This window comes from Chelonia mydas, chromosome 1 (genome assembly GCF_015237465.2).
Source record: "Chelonia mydas isolate rCheMyd1 chromosome 1, rCheMyd1.pri.v2, whole genome shotgun sequence".
Lineage (NCBI taxonomy): Eukaryota > Metazoa > Chordata > Testudines > Cheloniidae > Chelonia > Chelonia mydas.
The window spans coordinates 147,797,211-147,811,915 of NC_057849.1; the positions used below are offsets into that span (position 1 = coordinate 147,797,211).

The following is a 14,705-nucleotide window of genomic DNA, read 5'->3' on the forward strand; positions in this document are numbered from 1 at the left end:
ATTAGATTAATGAAAATGGACTAGATGCTGGCCCTTACTATGATATAGAGCTTACTCTGATACAGGTAGAAATCTCTCGGTGAGGTAGAATTGGCAGAGTGACTCCATTAAAAGTCAGAGGAATTACTCTGGATTTACACCATTGCAATGGAGAGCTGACTTTTGTCCTAAAAACAGAATTAATTGTTACAGTAGATATACCATATAATGTCCTTTACTAATGTACAGTACTGTATGTGTATGACTTGCAGTTAAAAACCTGTCACAAACTACTAAACTGTGGTGGAAAATGTCAGTACGTGAAGAAAAGTATCTAAGTGTGGGAATGGGTACCTGAGCATACAAACATCCCAGCTGGTATGCACAAAGGGAGGAAGAAAGGTCTTGGAATAAGCCACTGATCAAAATAGACACTGATTTTGTTTTTATACTATTCTAAATTAATATGAAATCTGCTAAATTATGGTAACTGACCAATGTGGAAGGAAAAGCACCTAGGTACTGAGAACAATGCATATACATATGTTTTTGAGCAGCTAGCTAACATGAAACTGTGATTTTTCTCTTTCAAAATGCATGTCTGTGCACACAAACTAGGAATTTTTTAAAATCAGTAAAACTGATGTGGAAAATATGGGCTTTTATACAAGTCAATGGGAATACGTGTGCAAGTAAGGGATGTAGGATTATATGGCGCAAACCTTTCAAGGTCAAAGAAGCAGTGTCTCTCTTCCACACCACAATATCAACGCCTTTACATATTTTCCTGGTTGAAGAACCTAACAAATTTCAGATATTCCTTCACTAACAAAGAATAAATCGAATACTGTAAGATAAATTGAGACTTAATAAAAAAAATGCTTTGTCTGAACCTCACTCCCCAAACATTCCACGCTCAAGTCTCTCTCACTGAAACAAGTCTGATCAAGGATCCAGAGCTTCAATGTGTTTAACCATTCAGCTTTGGATCTGAATTTGGCAGCGTGGGCCAATCTGCAGGTGTCATGATGATCATAATGAGTATTCATAATGAGTAAATAGTGTGTTGTTTGCTGTACAATACTAAACAAATGATGATGGTAGTTACACTGTATAATTGGCAGTCTTAGAAGTAACAGCAGTTGCCCCTTCTGCAAATTCTGCATCAAAGGAAGGGGCCTCCCTTTTAAACACATCATTTCACAGTACGAAATATTTACTTCAATCCTTGGTTAATGGCAGGAATTTTACACCAGGTGAACTACCATTGTTGCAGAGCCCCACCTGGTCACCATGACTTCCACGTTGCATCATCCATTTCCAGCATGGCATGACTAATGGCTTTGATGTGCTATCTTTCACAGGCTAAGCTAGTGATTATGCAGGAATAACAGTACAGAAGCCTGAATTCTTGAGAGTTTGATAACAGTACCTGCAATCTGGTTTACACTGACATACATTTTATCATCCAAGGTTTATTTCATTTGGCCTCTATTTTAGAATATCTCTGATGTACTCATCCATGAATTCCAAAACAAGCCTTTGGATCTCTAGCTAAGCTTGGCACAGAGCAGGGCGTGGCTGAGAGAGAGGAGAGCAAAAGTAGCTGTATGCCAGCTTTACACACCCCGTGGCTGCCTTAACTTGTGCTGGGCAGCAACTGCCCTCCATGGGTATGTCTGCACTGCACACGAAGCCCAGGATCTGACTCAGCTTTAAGTCCAAGCCCCCCTTCTGTGCATGCACAAATCAACCTGATTAGTGGCAGCAAGCACCTCAGCACCTGGGTTGAAGGACCATCCTAGAGGGGATGGGTCATAGGCCAAGTTCTGCTGTGAGTTGTGTCCAAGCCCTGTCACTTTACTGTGTGCACACAGCTCAAGCCGCAGACCTGAATCAGAAGGTCTGAGTAGTACCGTATGGACGCGTTCACATGGCTGTACGACCTGGGTCCAGCAATTGTAAACCCAGGTGTACAATGCAGTATGGTCCCTCAAGCACAGGCTTCACAATACTGATCCCACATGCTTGGGTCCCACAGACACAGGTTTACAAGTGCAATGTAGAAATACCTCACAAAGCCATTCTGGCAGCCAAGGACTGCCAGTGTACAAGGACGCTCCAGCCATGTTGCCTACATGAGCTATGATTTCCCTACACTGAGGGCATCCGGTTGGTACAATGCTAAGATGGCTTTGCAGCTGACACAGAGCAGCCACAGTGTGGCCAGAATCTGGCTCTGAACTGTTTAAACCTAACAAATCGAGAACTGTCAAATTCTCCAACATTTCTGCTGATGCTCATGGAAAAAACCCAATTCTCTTTGGTAAATTTCCATTAGGGCAGGTCCACCAAGGTTTCTAATAAGAACTATCTTGTTTATAAAAGCTCCTAGATGTATTGAAGATTCACAGTGGAGCAATTATTTAAAATATTCTTTATGGACTATGTCAGTGTATTTCTCATTTCTAGCTGAATTTGATTAAGAAGTTCTCTTTCAGGGCTACTGAAGCAACCATGATTGGTTTTTTCACTGGGCATGTTGTTATCTGTCTTTTTTTCCCTCTTCATTCTTTGATCTACAGAACAGTATAAAAGCCCATATTTTCCACATCAGTTTTACTGATTTTTTAAAAAAATTCCTAGTCGCTCTTAAAGCACTGTTTTAATATATTTTACTCCAAACAGCACTTCAGATTAACAATGTGGAAATGAAAGTTAAAGACTTTTTCAGTGCTTCAGCAAGCAGTTAGTATCTTGCTACAAGTAAATGAAACAAATAACCAGTAATTTTCTTTAGATTTTTTGCATCCTTTAAGACTAAGGACCTGATTTGCACAACAAGTCAATGAAGTTTCATTATTTCAGTATATTGTTGTTAATACAACGTACATGCTAAACTCTAGTAAAGACAAGCCTGAATCTCTTACACTAATAACTTGCTCTGGATTGAGTTTCTCAGCAGGGCAGCTAAAACAACAAATTTGCGTGTACAAAGCTTGGCTTTAATGTCTTCAGCAAATGAGAAAAAGATGACTATAGGATTTCTCTCTCTCCCCTCCAACCTTCCATTTCATTTTGCAATACAGTTGTAATGGCCACCATAAAATAAAGCATGAGCTTATACTGTCATCTCTGCTGCTTTACAGCCTAATTATCACAGCTCATTGAAGCGCACAAAATATAGCAGTCTTGCTAGTCAACTAGTTATAGAATTTAATAAAAAAAAAGTTAGGGTTAAGAGTCTGACTATACACCCACAAAAACAGGGGAGTTTTACAGTGAAGATGCAGTAATCCTCGACTACAGTAGCATCACAATGGAGGTGATACTGAAAAAGAATGAACGTAGAAGGCATTTCCTCACTCTTTCTAAAAATAGTCCAAAACCACACCGAAAGTCAATGTATCAGACTAGGAAAAAAATCTATGCAAGAGAGGTTTATGTAACTAGATATGACACAAATATTAGTTCACTACACTCATAGCTATTTCCCCGAAGGGGGTGGGGTGTGTGTGTACGTACGCACGCACACACACACACACACACACACACACACACACACTCTCTCTCTCTCTCTCTCTCTCTCTCTACGGGTCTGTCGAAACTGCACTTGGGAAGTGCACTGCAGCATATGTAGGCGAACCCAAGCTAGCGTGCTAAAAGTAGTAGTGTAGCCATGGTGGGACAGGCTAGCTGCTCGAGTCCATGCCCACAGTCCTGAAAGAAACAGTACTGGGGACACTGGGGAGGCTAGACTGTGTTACCGTTGCAAAACGGCTACTTTTAGCAAGCTAGCTTGATCAAAGCTAGCAGGGGTAGGTCTACACATGCTGCCGTCACACCTCATGATTGCAGAATCGACATACCCCTTGCTGCTTAACCCTGTCCAGAGTACATCTAGGTAGCACAGGTATATACATCTAACGCTGCAATTAGACACTGCTTGCTGGCCTTTTTCCAGCTGACTCGGACTCATGGGACTGCAGGCTGTTTAACTGCAGTTTAGACTTCTGGGCTGAGGCTGGAGCCTGGGCTCTAGGACTTTGCTTGCAGCCCAAGCCCGGAAGTCTACACTGTAGTTAAACTGTCCTGCAGCCTGAGTCCTGCAAGCCCAAGGCAGCTGGCATGTGCCAGCTTCAGATTTTTAATTGCACTGTAGACATACCCAAAGTGGCAAAACCAGCCACAAGTGAACATGAGAGCTGCTGCCTTGAGCTTGTTAGGAATTTTTCAACAAACCATTTTTTTTTTTTAAATGTGAATGTATCAAAACCAAAACTTTCTTTACAGGAAAGTTTCTCAGGTCCTGTGGGTGTCCTTGACTAGCCAATATGCAGTGGTTAGGGCACTCACCAGAGCTGCTGGAGGCTCAGCTTCAAGTCTCCTATCTGCCTCAGTCAGTCCAGGGACTTGAATCTGGGTAACCTACATCTATTGGGCTAGAGAGTCAGTTTTCTCTCTCTCTCTCTCTGTCCCAGTGAATATTTAATTATTTATACACAATGCAACAGCTCCAAGCAAGGAGCTTGAGAGAGACACCGACCCCAGAATAGCCAGTAGCCTGGGGGTTAGACCTGTTTATTAGAGCCAGGATGAAGAGGATTTACAGGATACCAGAATAACCATAATCCATTAATAACCTCTCTGATTCTGAATGTACAGATACATCCAGCTAAAATTAATGGCAACTCCGGCAAATATACTTTGTCTATGCTAGCCTTTCATCAATTCGAAGATCATAGTTTATTTTAAATTACTACATGGCCCGGACCATTTTTGTCCAGGGGTGAAGAGTTCAAGGCCAGGTTCACATATAAAGGAAATAATTTTGGAGAAATGAAGTGGGACAATGTTGAGGCAGTCACTGCTCAAATTCTTGAAATTCTGTGTGTGTGTATATTGCGGTAAAAAGTTTGATGCTACTTTGTTGAGGTGCAGCTTGATTAATAGGGAAATAGGGATCACAGAAATATGCTTTATTTTGGAATTATTATCAATGGCAAAGGAACTTGTCATGTAGATGCTGAACTTGCTCCCGTTGAAGTCAGTGTCAAAGATCTCGCTATTATTAATTAATCCCAGACACAAAAAAAAGTTAACATGGATTTAAGTCTGAAAGTACATATAAAATAAATAAATAAAAATACAAGGATGTTGCAATTATCCCCAAACCAAGTATTATAAATCCAAGAAATTCAGAGTTAAGGGTACACTTGAAAAACATTTTAAGTTTAAAAAAAAAAAAAAAGTACCCAGTTCAGGCATGCAAACAACCTTAACGCTGCTCTGTCACGGTGCCCTGCAATAAGCAGATGATTGCAATTATGGCATTGGTCCCAAATTAGATTAAACTGACTTTTAAAAACACTTTTCTTCATATTTTATTTCTCCTCATGGTGTCACGACAGGTCACTATACGGACTGTACATCTGAATGTAGATTTTCATCACGGAATTTCCTTCATTTTAACAAATTATTTAAAACATCAACACTAATTCTAAACAAGAAACCCTACCTGGCTCCGCGTGTCCCTGCAGCTCCTAGGTGACAGAGAAGCCAGGGGGCTCCGCACGTTGCTCCTGCCACAAGTGCTGGCTGCGCAGCTCCCATTGGCCGGGAGCTGCAGCCAATGGGACCTGCGGGGGCACGACCTGCACGCACATGCAGTGCGTGGAGCCCTCTGGCTCCTCCGCCTAGGAAGAGCTGCAGGCCCATGCCAGTGAGAGCCAGGGAGCCCCCCACCCCAAAGTAAGCACCCCCGCACCCTCAACCCCCTGCCCCGAGCCCTGAGCCCCATCCCACACAACCAAACTGCTGCTGCTGGCCCAGGGGCTGCCCGGCTCAGGCAGCCCCTGAGCCAGCACCAGCCACTGCAGAAGTCACGGAAAGTCATGGTAACTCCGTGACAGACTCGCAGCCTTAACTTTAACTGTATGGGAAATTTGAGTCTGTGTTAAGATGGTTTGGGACAAAGAAGAGCCTGAAGCAGGCTGTTAAGGACCCAGTTGTTAATTAATTTTAACTTCATGAACTAATTCAGAGATTTACTTGTAAAATCTCAAAAATATTTCTGTACTCAAAGAGTAAGTGCTGTAGGTTTGAGAACAATACACTGTATTTTTCCTATAAATCAAAATGACTGAATCCCATCTTCAGGTGCAAAATGGAATTTAACCTTATCTACAGAGTTGCCGCCAGCACCTCCATATTTTAACATCTATATCCTGATGCTTAAAGGCCAAATTAGGCAGGGGTCCATTGTACTAGACGCTGTACAGACAGATCATAAAAGTCAGAGAGCTCATTGATTTCAGTGGTGCAAAACTAGGCCCGAAAATGCTTGAGCCTGTAAGCATTAATAGCCCTCAACACACTTGTTGAGCTCACCAAGCTGGGTGGACCTTTAGGTCCTGATCCTGTAACCTGATCTGTGTGAGCAGACCCCTACACCGGGCTCCAAGGGTTACAGTCCACCTGTGTGGATCGTACTACAAAAGAGTGGGACCTTAATGAGCTATGTAAAGATGTTAGAGGGTTTGCTTTGGTAATTTAGAGGGTGTTAAAATTGTCAGTGGATCACTGTGGAATTTTATTTAAAGTAGTTATCACTCATATTTTTGAAGTAAAAAGTAAGAGATACATTTTTAACTCTCTTTAATGCACTTAAAAAAAAAGTAATTAGCCAAAGAATAGTAGTAATTAGCCATTCATGCATGCCCTCCACAGTTGGTTACAAAGTAGACTGATCATGTGGAGATCATGTATAAAATCAGGGTTCCAAATAAGGAACTTTTGGAAAGGAGACTGGTGGGTTAGGAAGCTAATATTAAGAGCCAAATTCATCCCTGGTGTAACTCCACTGCAGTGAAAGAAGTTAAACCAAAGATGGATTTGGCCTGGCGCTTTTTAATGCAAAAATGACTAAAAATGTGAGTTAAGCATTGAGTTCTGACATTATATTTGAATTTTCTGACCTCTGTCACTTTGTATCACATAACATTAACATTATTTAAACCTTATTAAATATAAAAGAATCTAGAATTCAGTCAAAATTCTTTTCTCTTTACAAAAGAACAAGAGAGAGAAATCTCACCACTCTGTTTACGTGAAAGGAATGAGTGAATCAAACCTCTAATCAGGTAAAAGGAAACTAGGATAACGGATTTAGGACCTTTCCTGGATTTCATATTTTTATTCAACATTTTCCAAGTTGTCTCAGAAAGAAAGATTAAATTAAGGTGAACTGTAGTAATTATCTTAGCCAATATATCATACATTTTTTATCCAGCAATTTGCCTCTCAGTTTGTTTTGTTTTAAGCATCTTATTTTCTAGCTATAGAACTGTTTAATTAGTTTGTGATTTAGTAGCCTAGTAGTGCCAGCATTTGGTAAGGAGTTTCAAAACCATTTCTGGGAAGAGGAGAAACCTTCAGATGCTTGCTTCTATGTATGAATACATAAACTTGGGCCCTTTTTATCCCTTGCTCACACACCCTCTATCTATATAATAAAATACCAAGATTGTCACTTCTGTCTGAGTCATTGTGAAGTAATGGAAACAGCGAGAAGCATGGTTGTGAACTCTTTTTGTTTAGAATATCACCAGGTTCAATCATCCAATTTTCAAGTTCTCAACCATTTTCAGTTTTTTTACAATTTACATGTTACACTTGTATGACAGCACATGCTTTCACCTAGTTTAAAAATTAACTTGATCATTTGCTTTCTTTCTGATGACTCTTCCTTTTGATGTGCTGTTAGACTGCATGAGCAAAGAAATTTGTCACCTGAGTGAGGTTGGGGTAGGTGGATCTAGATCGGAATGGACTTCTAGGAATGTTACTACGAAGACAGCACAAATGCAAAGCAGCTAAAATCGAAACCATTTTATAAAGCTTCCACAAGTTAATTTTCTAGATTTATGTTTGTCATTTCTCTAACAGTGGTAACTATAGGGTTCCCAGGTGCCTGGTTTTTGGCCAGAATGCCCAGTGGAAAAGGGACCCTGGTGGCGCCGGTCAGCACTGTTGACCGGGCCATTAAAAGTCCAGTCGGCAGTGCAGTGGGGTAAGGCAGACTCTCTGCCGGCCCTGGCTCTGTGTGGCTCCTGCAAGCAGCTGGCATGTCTGGCCCCTAGGCAGAGGGGCGGCCAGAGAGGCTTCGTGCACTGACCCTGCCTTGCACACCGGCTCCATAGCTTCCATTGGCCGGGTGGGGCATGTGGGCACGGGCAGCGTGTAGAGCTGCCTGGCCCAGCCTCTGCCTAGGGGGCGCAGGGACATGCTGGCTGCTTCCAGGAGCCGCCTAAGATAAGTGCCGCTCAGAGCCTGCACCCTGAACCTCCTGCTGCACCTCAACCCCCTGCTCCATCCCAGAGTCCCCTGCTGCACCCCCCATCCCTGGCCCCACTCCAGAGCCCGTACCCTCAGCCAGAACCCTCATCCCCTTCCACACCCCATCCCTGAGCCCCCTCCCGCACCCTAACTCCCTTCCAGAGCCTGCTCTCTGCAACCCCTCCTGCACCCCAACCCGCTGCCCCAGCCCGGAGCCCTCTCCTGTACCCCAAACCCCTCAACCGTGGCCTAGAGCCCCTTCTGAACCACAAACCCCTGGCCCCATCCCAGAGCACACAACCCCAGCCGGAGCCCTCACCTCTCTCCCACGCCCCAGCCCTGAGTCCCCTCACCCCCTGCCCCAGCCTAAAGCCCCCTCCCACACTCCAAACCCTTCGGCCCCAGCCTGGAGCCCCCTCCTCACTCCACACCCTTCATCCCTGGCCCCACCCAAAGCCCGACCCCCAGCCAGAGCCCTCATCTCCTTCCGCACCCCAACACCTTACCCCAGCCCAGTGAAAATGAGGGAGGGAGGGAGGGAGGATGGAATGGGTGGGGGCAGGGCCTTGGAGAAGGGGTGGGGCCAAGGATGTTTGGTTTTCTGCAATCAGAAATTTGGCGACCCTAGTAGTAACTTTAGTAATAGAGCCAGACTTGTTTTAAAACAACTTCTTCACAAAGAAACTTCTTTGGTCAATTAATATAATGCAGCAAGCCCACTGTTAACACACGCTCTTAGAGGACTCACCTGAATTACTAAAGTTGCTTTATGCTTCTTGCTGTACATACTTGGCTTGAATCCAACAGTTATACGGGTTCCAACAGTGTCAAGTGGAAGAAGTTCCCCAGCTTGAGGCAATACAACAAAGTCTGGGTCGCTGCCTGGCAGGAAGTATGCAGTGAATGGTTCTGGATACCTAAAGAAGAGTGTAAAAGTATATTGTGCCTCTTACATATGACCATTATGCAATTCTATTTTAAAAATAGCAGGTATCCTGTTGCAGTAGACATGGAAATATACATGAATGCTACCATGCAGCTGTGAGTCATGATACTTGATAGCTTATGGGATGCATACTGAATAATAATGGGACTGTTGCCCCTTTAATGAAAAAGGAAACACAACTGATATGTAAAGACAGCTCAACCTAGTAATAAGAAAATAACCCATTTTACCAGGTACCAGTAACAATAGTTTACCATGTTGGAGCAAAAGCTGCTTGGCTGACTTATGTAAAACTCCCACTGATTTCAGTTGGAGTTGCGTGAATGGCAAGCAGGATTTCAATCAACCCATTTTATCAAAAGCAATGCCCTATGAAGACCACAAGAGTACCTTGTTTAATAAGTAAAATTTAGTGTGTACACTTGTTATACTTATAAGAAGCACATGGGATCTTTATAGGGGAGAAGGCAGCACGCCGCATTTATTGAGAATACAACAGTGAGCATATGCTTTTTAATCACACACACACACACCAGTTGATGTTTATTGATCCAGACTCTGCACTGGTAACTATCTAGTGGCCAGCCAGATTGGTCGCAGAGGGAAGCAGGGCTCTGTTGGTCGCGATCTGATGGTCCTGGAGTGTGACAAGATGAACCCAAAGTCCCATGGCCAAGTACCCTGTTCTTGTAGTCTTTTTTCTCTGTTGAAGTCTATGGATTTTGCTGTGTCAGTTTGTGACCGGTTACTCCTTAATTGATGTATCTTTTGATGTTAACATTCCAAAACATCTCTGAGAGGGTCATCCTGTCCTGGTTTTGATTTAATCAATTGTCTTGTCTTTCAGGGTGCCAGCCTCCATCTCAGGGTCATCAATCTGCCCTTCCTTCATTATGGATGTACATTGACGGTTCTCTGATGTTGTTAAGTCTCCTCACTCCTTCCTTGACCATCTGGCTATAACAATGGCCTTCACACCTTATCTTTTCCAGATGCATACATTCCTCATTCACACAAACAGTCTTTCACAGAGACCTTTAAGAATAGAAACAGCAGTATTTTATATCAAGGGAAATGACGCTGTAAATTAAAGCTTACTACATCTTATAACCAAAACACTTCACATTGGGGCCCAGGCCTTCAACATTCCTCTAGTCTGCTTAACACAGACACGATATAAGATCCTATCTCTTACTAACTAAACCTTAAAACAAAAACTAAAAGGGCCTAATTTGTGATGCATGGGAAACAGAATCTCTCATAGTTCCAGAGGGTCATTCCTTTCTGCTATTCAAAATGGGGTGGCTGGTAGAATGAAATCAAGACATACATTGATACCTTCATTCTTATAGTACAATTATACAATTCTGTTCCTACAAACTGGAGGGTAGGGATCAAGGCTTTCCATGTTTTCTGTGAAGCAACTTCCCACCTGTTCAGATATTGTTAAAGAGGGAAGGGATCCTAAGTGCCTTGAAAGGAAGACAGAGAAAAATTGCTCCTTCCTATCTCCCCTTCCCAAATTACTTCCATACTTTTGTACACAAATGTTTTATACGTTAAATCCAGCATTTTAAAAATTTTGTTAAATAAACAATGCCTGGATAGAGTGAGTCTTATTCCACTGACAGTATGGCGATGGGGCTTTATATGAGAGATTTTTTTTCTATTACAGCTATTGTTGGATTTGGTGTCTAACAAGTTTCAGGATAGTACAGACACTCTTGTGGAAATCCTGTCTGATTTTCAACAAGGATAATGGTTGGGCAGTACAAAAGACAAGTAATAGTTTCCCTCTCTCCAGTTCCAAATTGCAGACTCTCTCTCACATCTCTTTAGGGACATCTCATCATTAACTTGGTGTTAACATAGTAGAAATTTGATTCCTTTTTCCCACCCAAAAATTCTCCTTCCTTCCTTTTTGTTACTGATGACAACTTCACTATCCTCCCTGTCATCTAGGCTCATAACCTGGGGGGTCATCATCTGCTCCTCCTTCTCTTCTTCCATCCTGTTTGTGTCCAAATCTTGCAGTTTCTTCTTCCACAATGCTTAAAAGATCTGACCCTTCCTATGTCATGACAGCCACAGCTTTCTTCTGTACCTTGATTACTGCTATCTCCTCCTCCTCCAGATACAGGTTTCGATGACAACCTCATCGCCTCCTCCAGTCCATCCCAACTGTGGCTGTAAACATTTTGGTGTCCTTCAGTCTCATAGCATCTTCCACCTTTGCTGGCTCCCTTTTGATGATTGCCTGGTCTGTTCATTCCCTCTGAAGCATCTGTCATTGGCCACTGTTGGAAGACAGGATGCTGAGCTAGATGGACCATTGGTCTGACCCAGTGTGGCTGTTCTCATGTTGTTTTTCCATCAGGAAATTTAAATTTGTTGTCCTTGCCTTTAAGGTGCTGCATAAACATTCCCCACCCTACCTGAACTAGCCTTTAAGGTGCTGCATAAACATTCCCCACCCTTACCTGAACTAGTCTCTTATCACACTGGCTGCCCCTGCCCTGTCCATTCTTCCAAATATGCCAGTCTTGATGTCCCATATTCCATTTCTCCCACAACTATCTCTGGGAAAGTGAGAGCATTAAGATGGGATTTAAGTGAAGCGATGGTGGTGTCTGGCAGACCACAAAGGGAATGTATTCTATGCCCAGGGGCAAAGTGAAAAAAATAACACGTGAAGAGAGGGGAGAAAGAGGGATAAAACATAAAATAGCTTTTGGCTTTTTTCTAAATAAAAATTGGCTTACCTATGAATAGCTAAAGAAGGAAGAGGAAACAATTACACAACTGGAGAATGGGAATATCATTATTGTCTCCTCTTCCTTCTATCCCCCGTAGTACAGTACTATAAGTGCCATGATTAAGGAGACTACATCTTAGTTTGTGAAACTGAAGAAACAGTCGATGAACAATTCTTCTTTGAGACGTTGTCAACCTCGGTGTACTCATGGGTTCTCATTCCCAGGAACAACTTTGACTTGCATAACTAGCTTTTAAAAAGAAAATCTCTCATTCATAATTCAGCTACTTAATATTTTATGGTGGATCCTTCCTCTGTGGAAATGTCCCACATTTGCTGGCATGCTCCATGTTAAGGAATCCATGTAGAATTTACGTTGGGCTATATTATGCTGCTGTTGAAGAATAGTTCTCCTTTCATGAGAAAGTTTGTGAATGATTTTCTTGGTAATGAACATAGTATTTTTCTTCTAATAAGTTATAAAGAAGCAAATAGTTGTTGATTTTATAGTACCCAAAACTGTGCCAGGCAACTAACTTAGGACATGAAAAGACACAATCCTTTCCCTCAAAGGCCTACAATATAACTAATAATCAACTTTAACATAGCTACTATGTTAAATATTTTAAGATGGACTTGCCCAGCAGCTCTGTTATTAGTGAAACATGTTACCATAGAAGAGCCCCAGGTTCAGTACCATCCTCCCACTTCCCAGGCCAGCAGAGACTAAGGGCTGGTCTACACTATACAGTTAGGTCGACATAAGACAGCTTGTAGATTTCTGTGCAAGGTCAGAACCCGTTATGAACAAAGAGATGTAAATGTATCTTCCAGCCTTTGAGTTTTATAATTACGGTCACAGGCTACAGTAATCAAGGTTGGATATTAATGACCAAGCCAATGTTAACACCCTTCTTAACAAATACGGAATAGCAACTAGAAAATAAATCCATGGTACCAGCAAGAGTGAGATCCAGTTTTTATTGTGCATTTTTCACCTTTTGGTTTACTCCTTAGATTATTCTGTAAGTAGCAGTTTATGCTAATTTGTATTCAAATCATTCTTGATGTTGGATATTGCTAAACCTAGATGTTTTAATGAATTCTAGAAATCTATGTTCTAGATACAAAGAAAGAAAAGATCCTTCTGCAATGTCTATAAAAATCTTTTTTAGGCCCACCCGATCTGTTTTACAGCCCTGAATGTATAACATAGTCTTCATTATATTATGGCCTTTGCAAAATATCAATGAAATTTACACTAGTCTTCCTTAAACCTGTCAGTAAGGTAACGCTTTCTCACTTCAGTTTAGGAGATGCATTCCATATTGATTGCTGCCCTTTGATTTACAGCAGGTTTCTCCTCATAATTTACAGGGGCTGAAAGCTGTGTTTGAAAACCCAAGTCTTCAGGGAAAGTCATAGGAGTTATGCTCCAAATATTCTTTTTTTTCGAGTAAGAGAAGAGTAACCTATATTACTAATTTAAAGACATTTAACTCCACGGGAAAATAGTGCTTGCAATTTGTGAATGCTACGGTGTAGTTTCAACAATTGTTGAATTACTGCAAGTAAAGCTCATAATGACATTGTGACTGATGGGTACTCTGAACAGAGGTCTAATAGACTACCAAATTCACATTTCTCAGAAGCTTTATTAGCTATTATAAAATTCTACAAAGCTAAGTTTTATTTGAAAAGCACAAGTTAGATGATGGGCACTTTTCAACAAAATGATGACATTAGAGAATAATAACGTCTCCATCATTTATCATCGATTACATTTTGTACCTGTCTGAAAGCAACTTAGGTTTAATCAATCACTCTATGGCATGTGCCTTAGACACCAAAAGAGATTTTAACTTCACTGATGACCCTGCACCCTTGGAAATATAGAATCTTTAAAACTCTAAAAGCAGAGTGACAGAAGCCTGGTTACATGGTGAAGTACCTGAGTCAGGGGAGGAAAGGACTTTGGTGCCTCCATGTTATGAAAATAGAAGCAGATCTGGGATTTTTCACACCTTCTTTGCTAAAGTAAGATTTCCTTTTTATTTTTCTTTGTAAGGATAGCTAGATATGCAAACTGGTGAGTTACTTCCTCCTATTCCAACTCCTTTACGAACTGACATTTTAAATATGCTAAACACCACATTACTAAAAAATATATGATTATAAACTTTTTTTGTAAAAGCGGCAAAGAGTCCTGTGGCACCTTATAGAGTAATAGACGTATTGGAACATGAGATTTAGTGGGTGAATACCCACTTCGTCGAATGCATGTGGACGTCACATGCATCCAACGAAGTGGATATTCACCCACGAAAGCTCATGCTCCAGTACGTCTGTTAGTCTATAAGGTGCCACAGGACTCTTTGCTGCTTTTACAGATCCAGACTAACACAGCTTGAAGCTTGGAACTTTTTTTGGTGACCCTGCTTTTAATGTTCCAGTATCGATATTTACACTGTGTCAACTACAGCCTCAAGAAAAATTAAGAGCTCAGTCACTATTTGTCCTTTATAACTACACTACATGAGAGATACCAAGTTAAAATATTCTAATTACATCTCTGGATTGTTGGGAGAATTTCATAGAATTGTCATGAGGGCGAAAGGAGTCCAGGAGAGCTGGCTGTATTTTAAAGAATCCTGCACTTAGAACGGAAGAATCCCATGCACCGCTACA

General features: G+C 41.7%; 1 protein-coding gene across 1 annotated transcript in view; it reads right to left on the bottom strand.

Moving 5' to 3' along the window:
* Nucleotides 1-14,705, bottom strand: part of CFAP47 (cilia and flagella associated protein 47) — a 642,446-nt gene that overhangs the window by 8,511 nt on the left and 619,230 nt on the right. Inside the window, exon 63 of the mRNA XM_037902107.2 lies at nucleotides 9,065-9,233. Coding sequence (XP_037758035.1) covers nucleotides 9,065-9,233 — 169 coding nt within the window. The remainder of the gene's footprint in view (nucleotides 1-9,064; nucleotides 9,234-14,705) is intronic.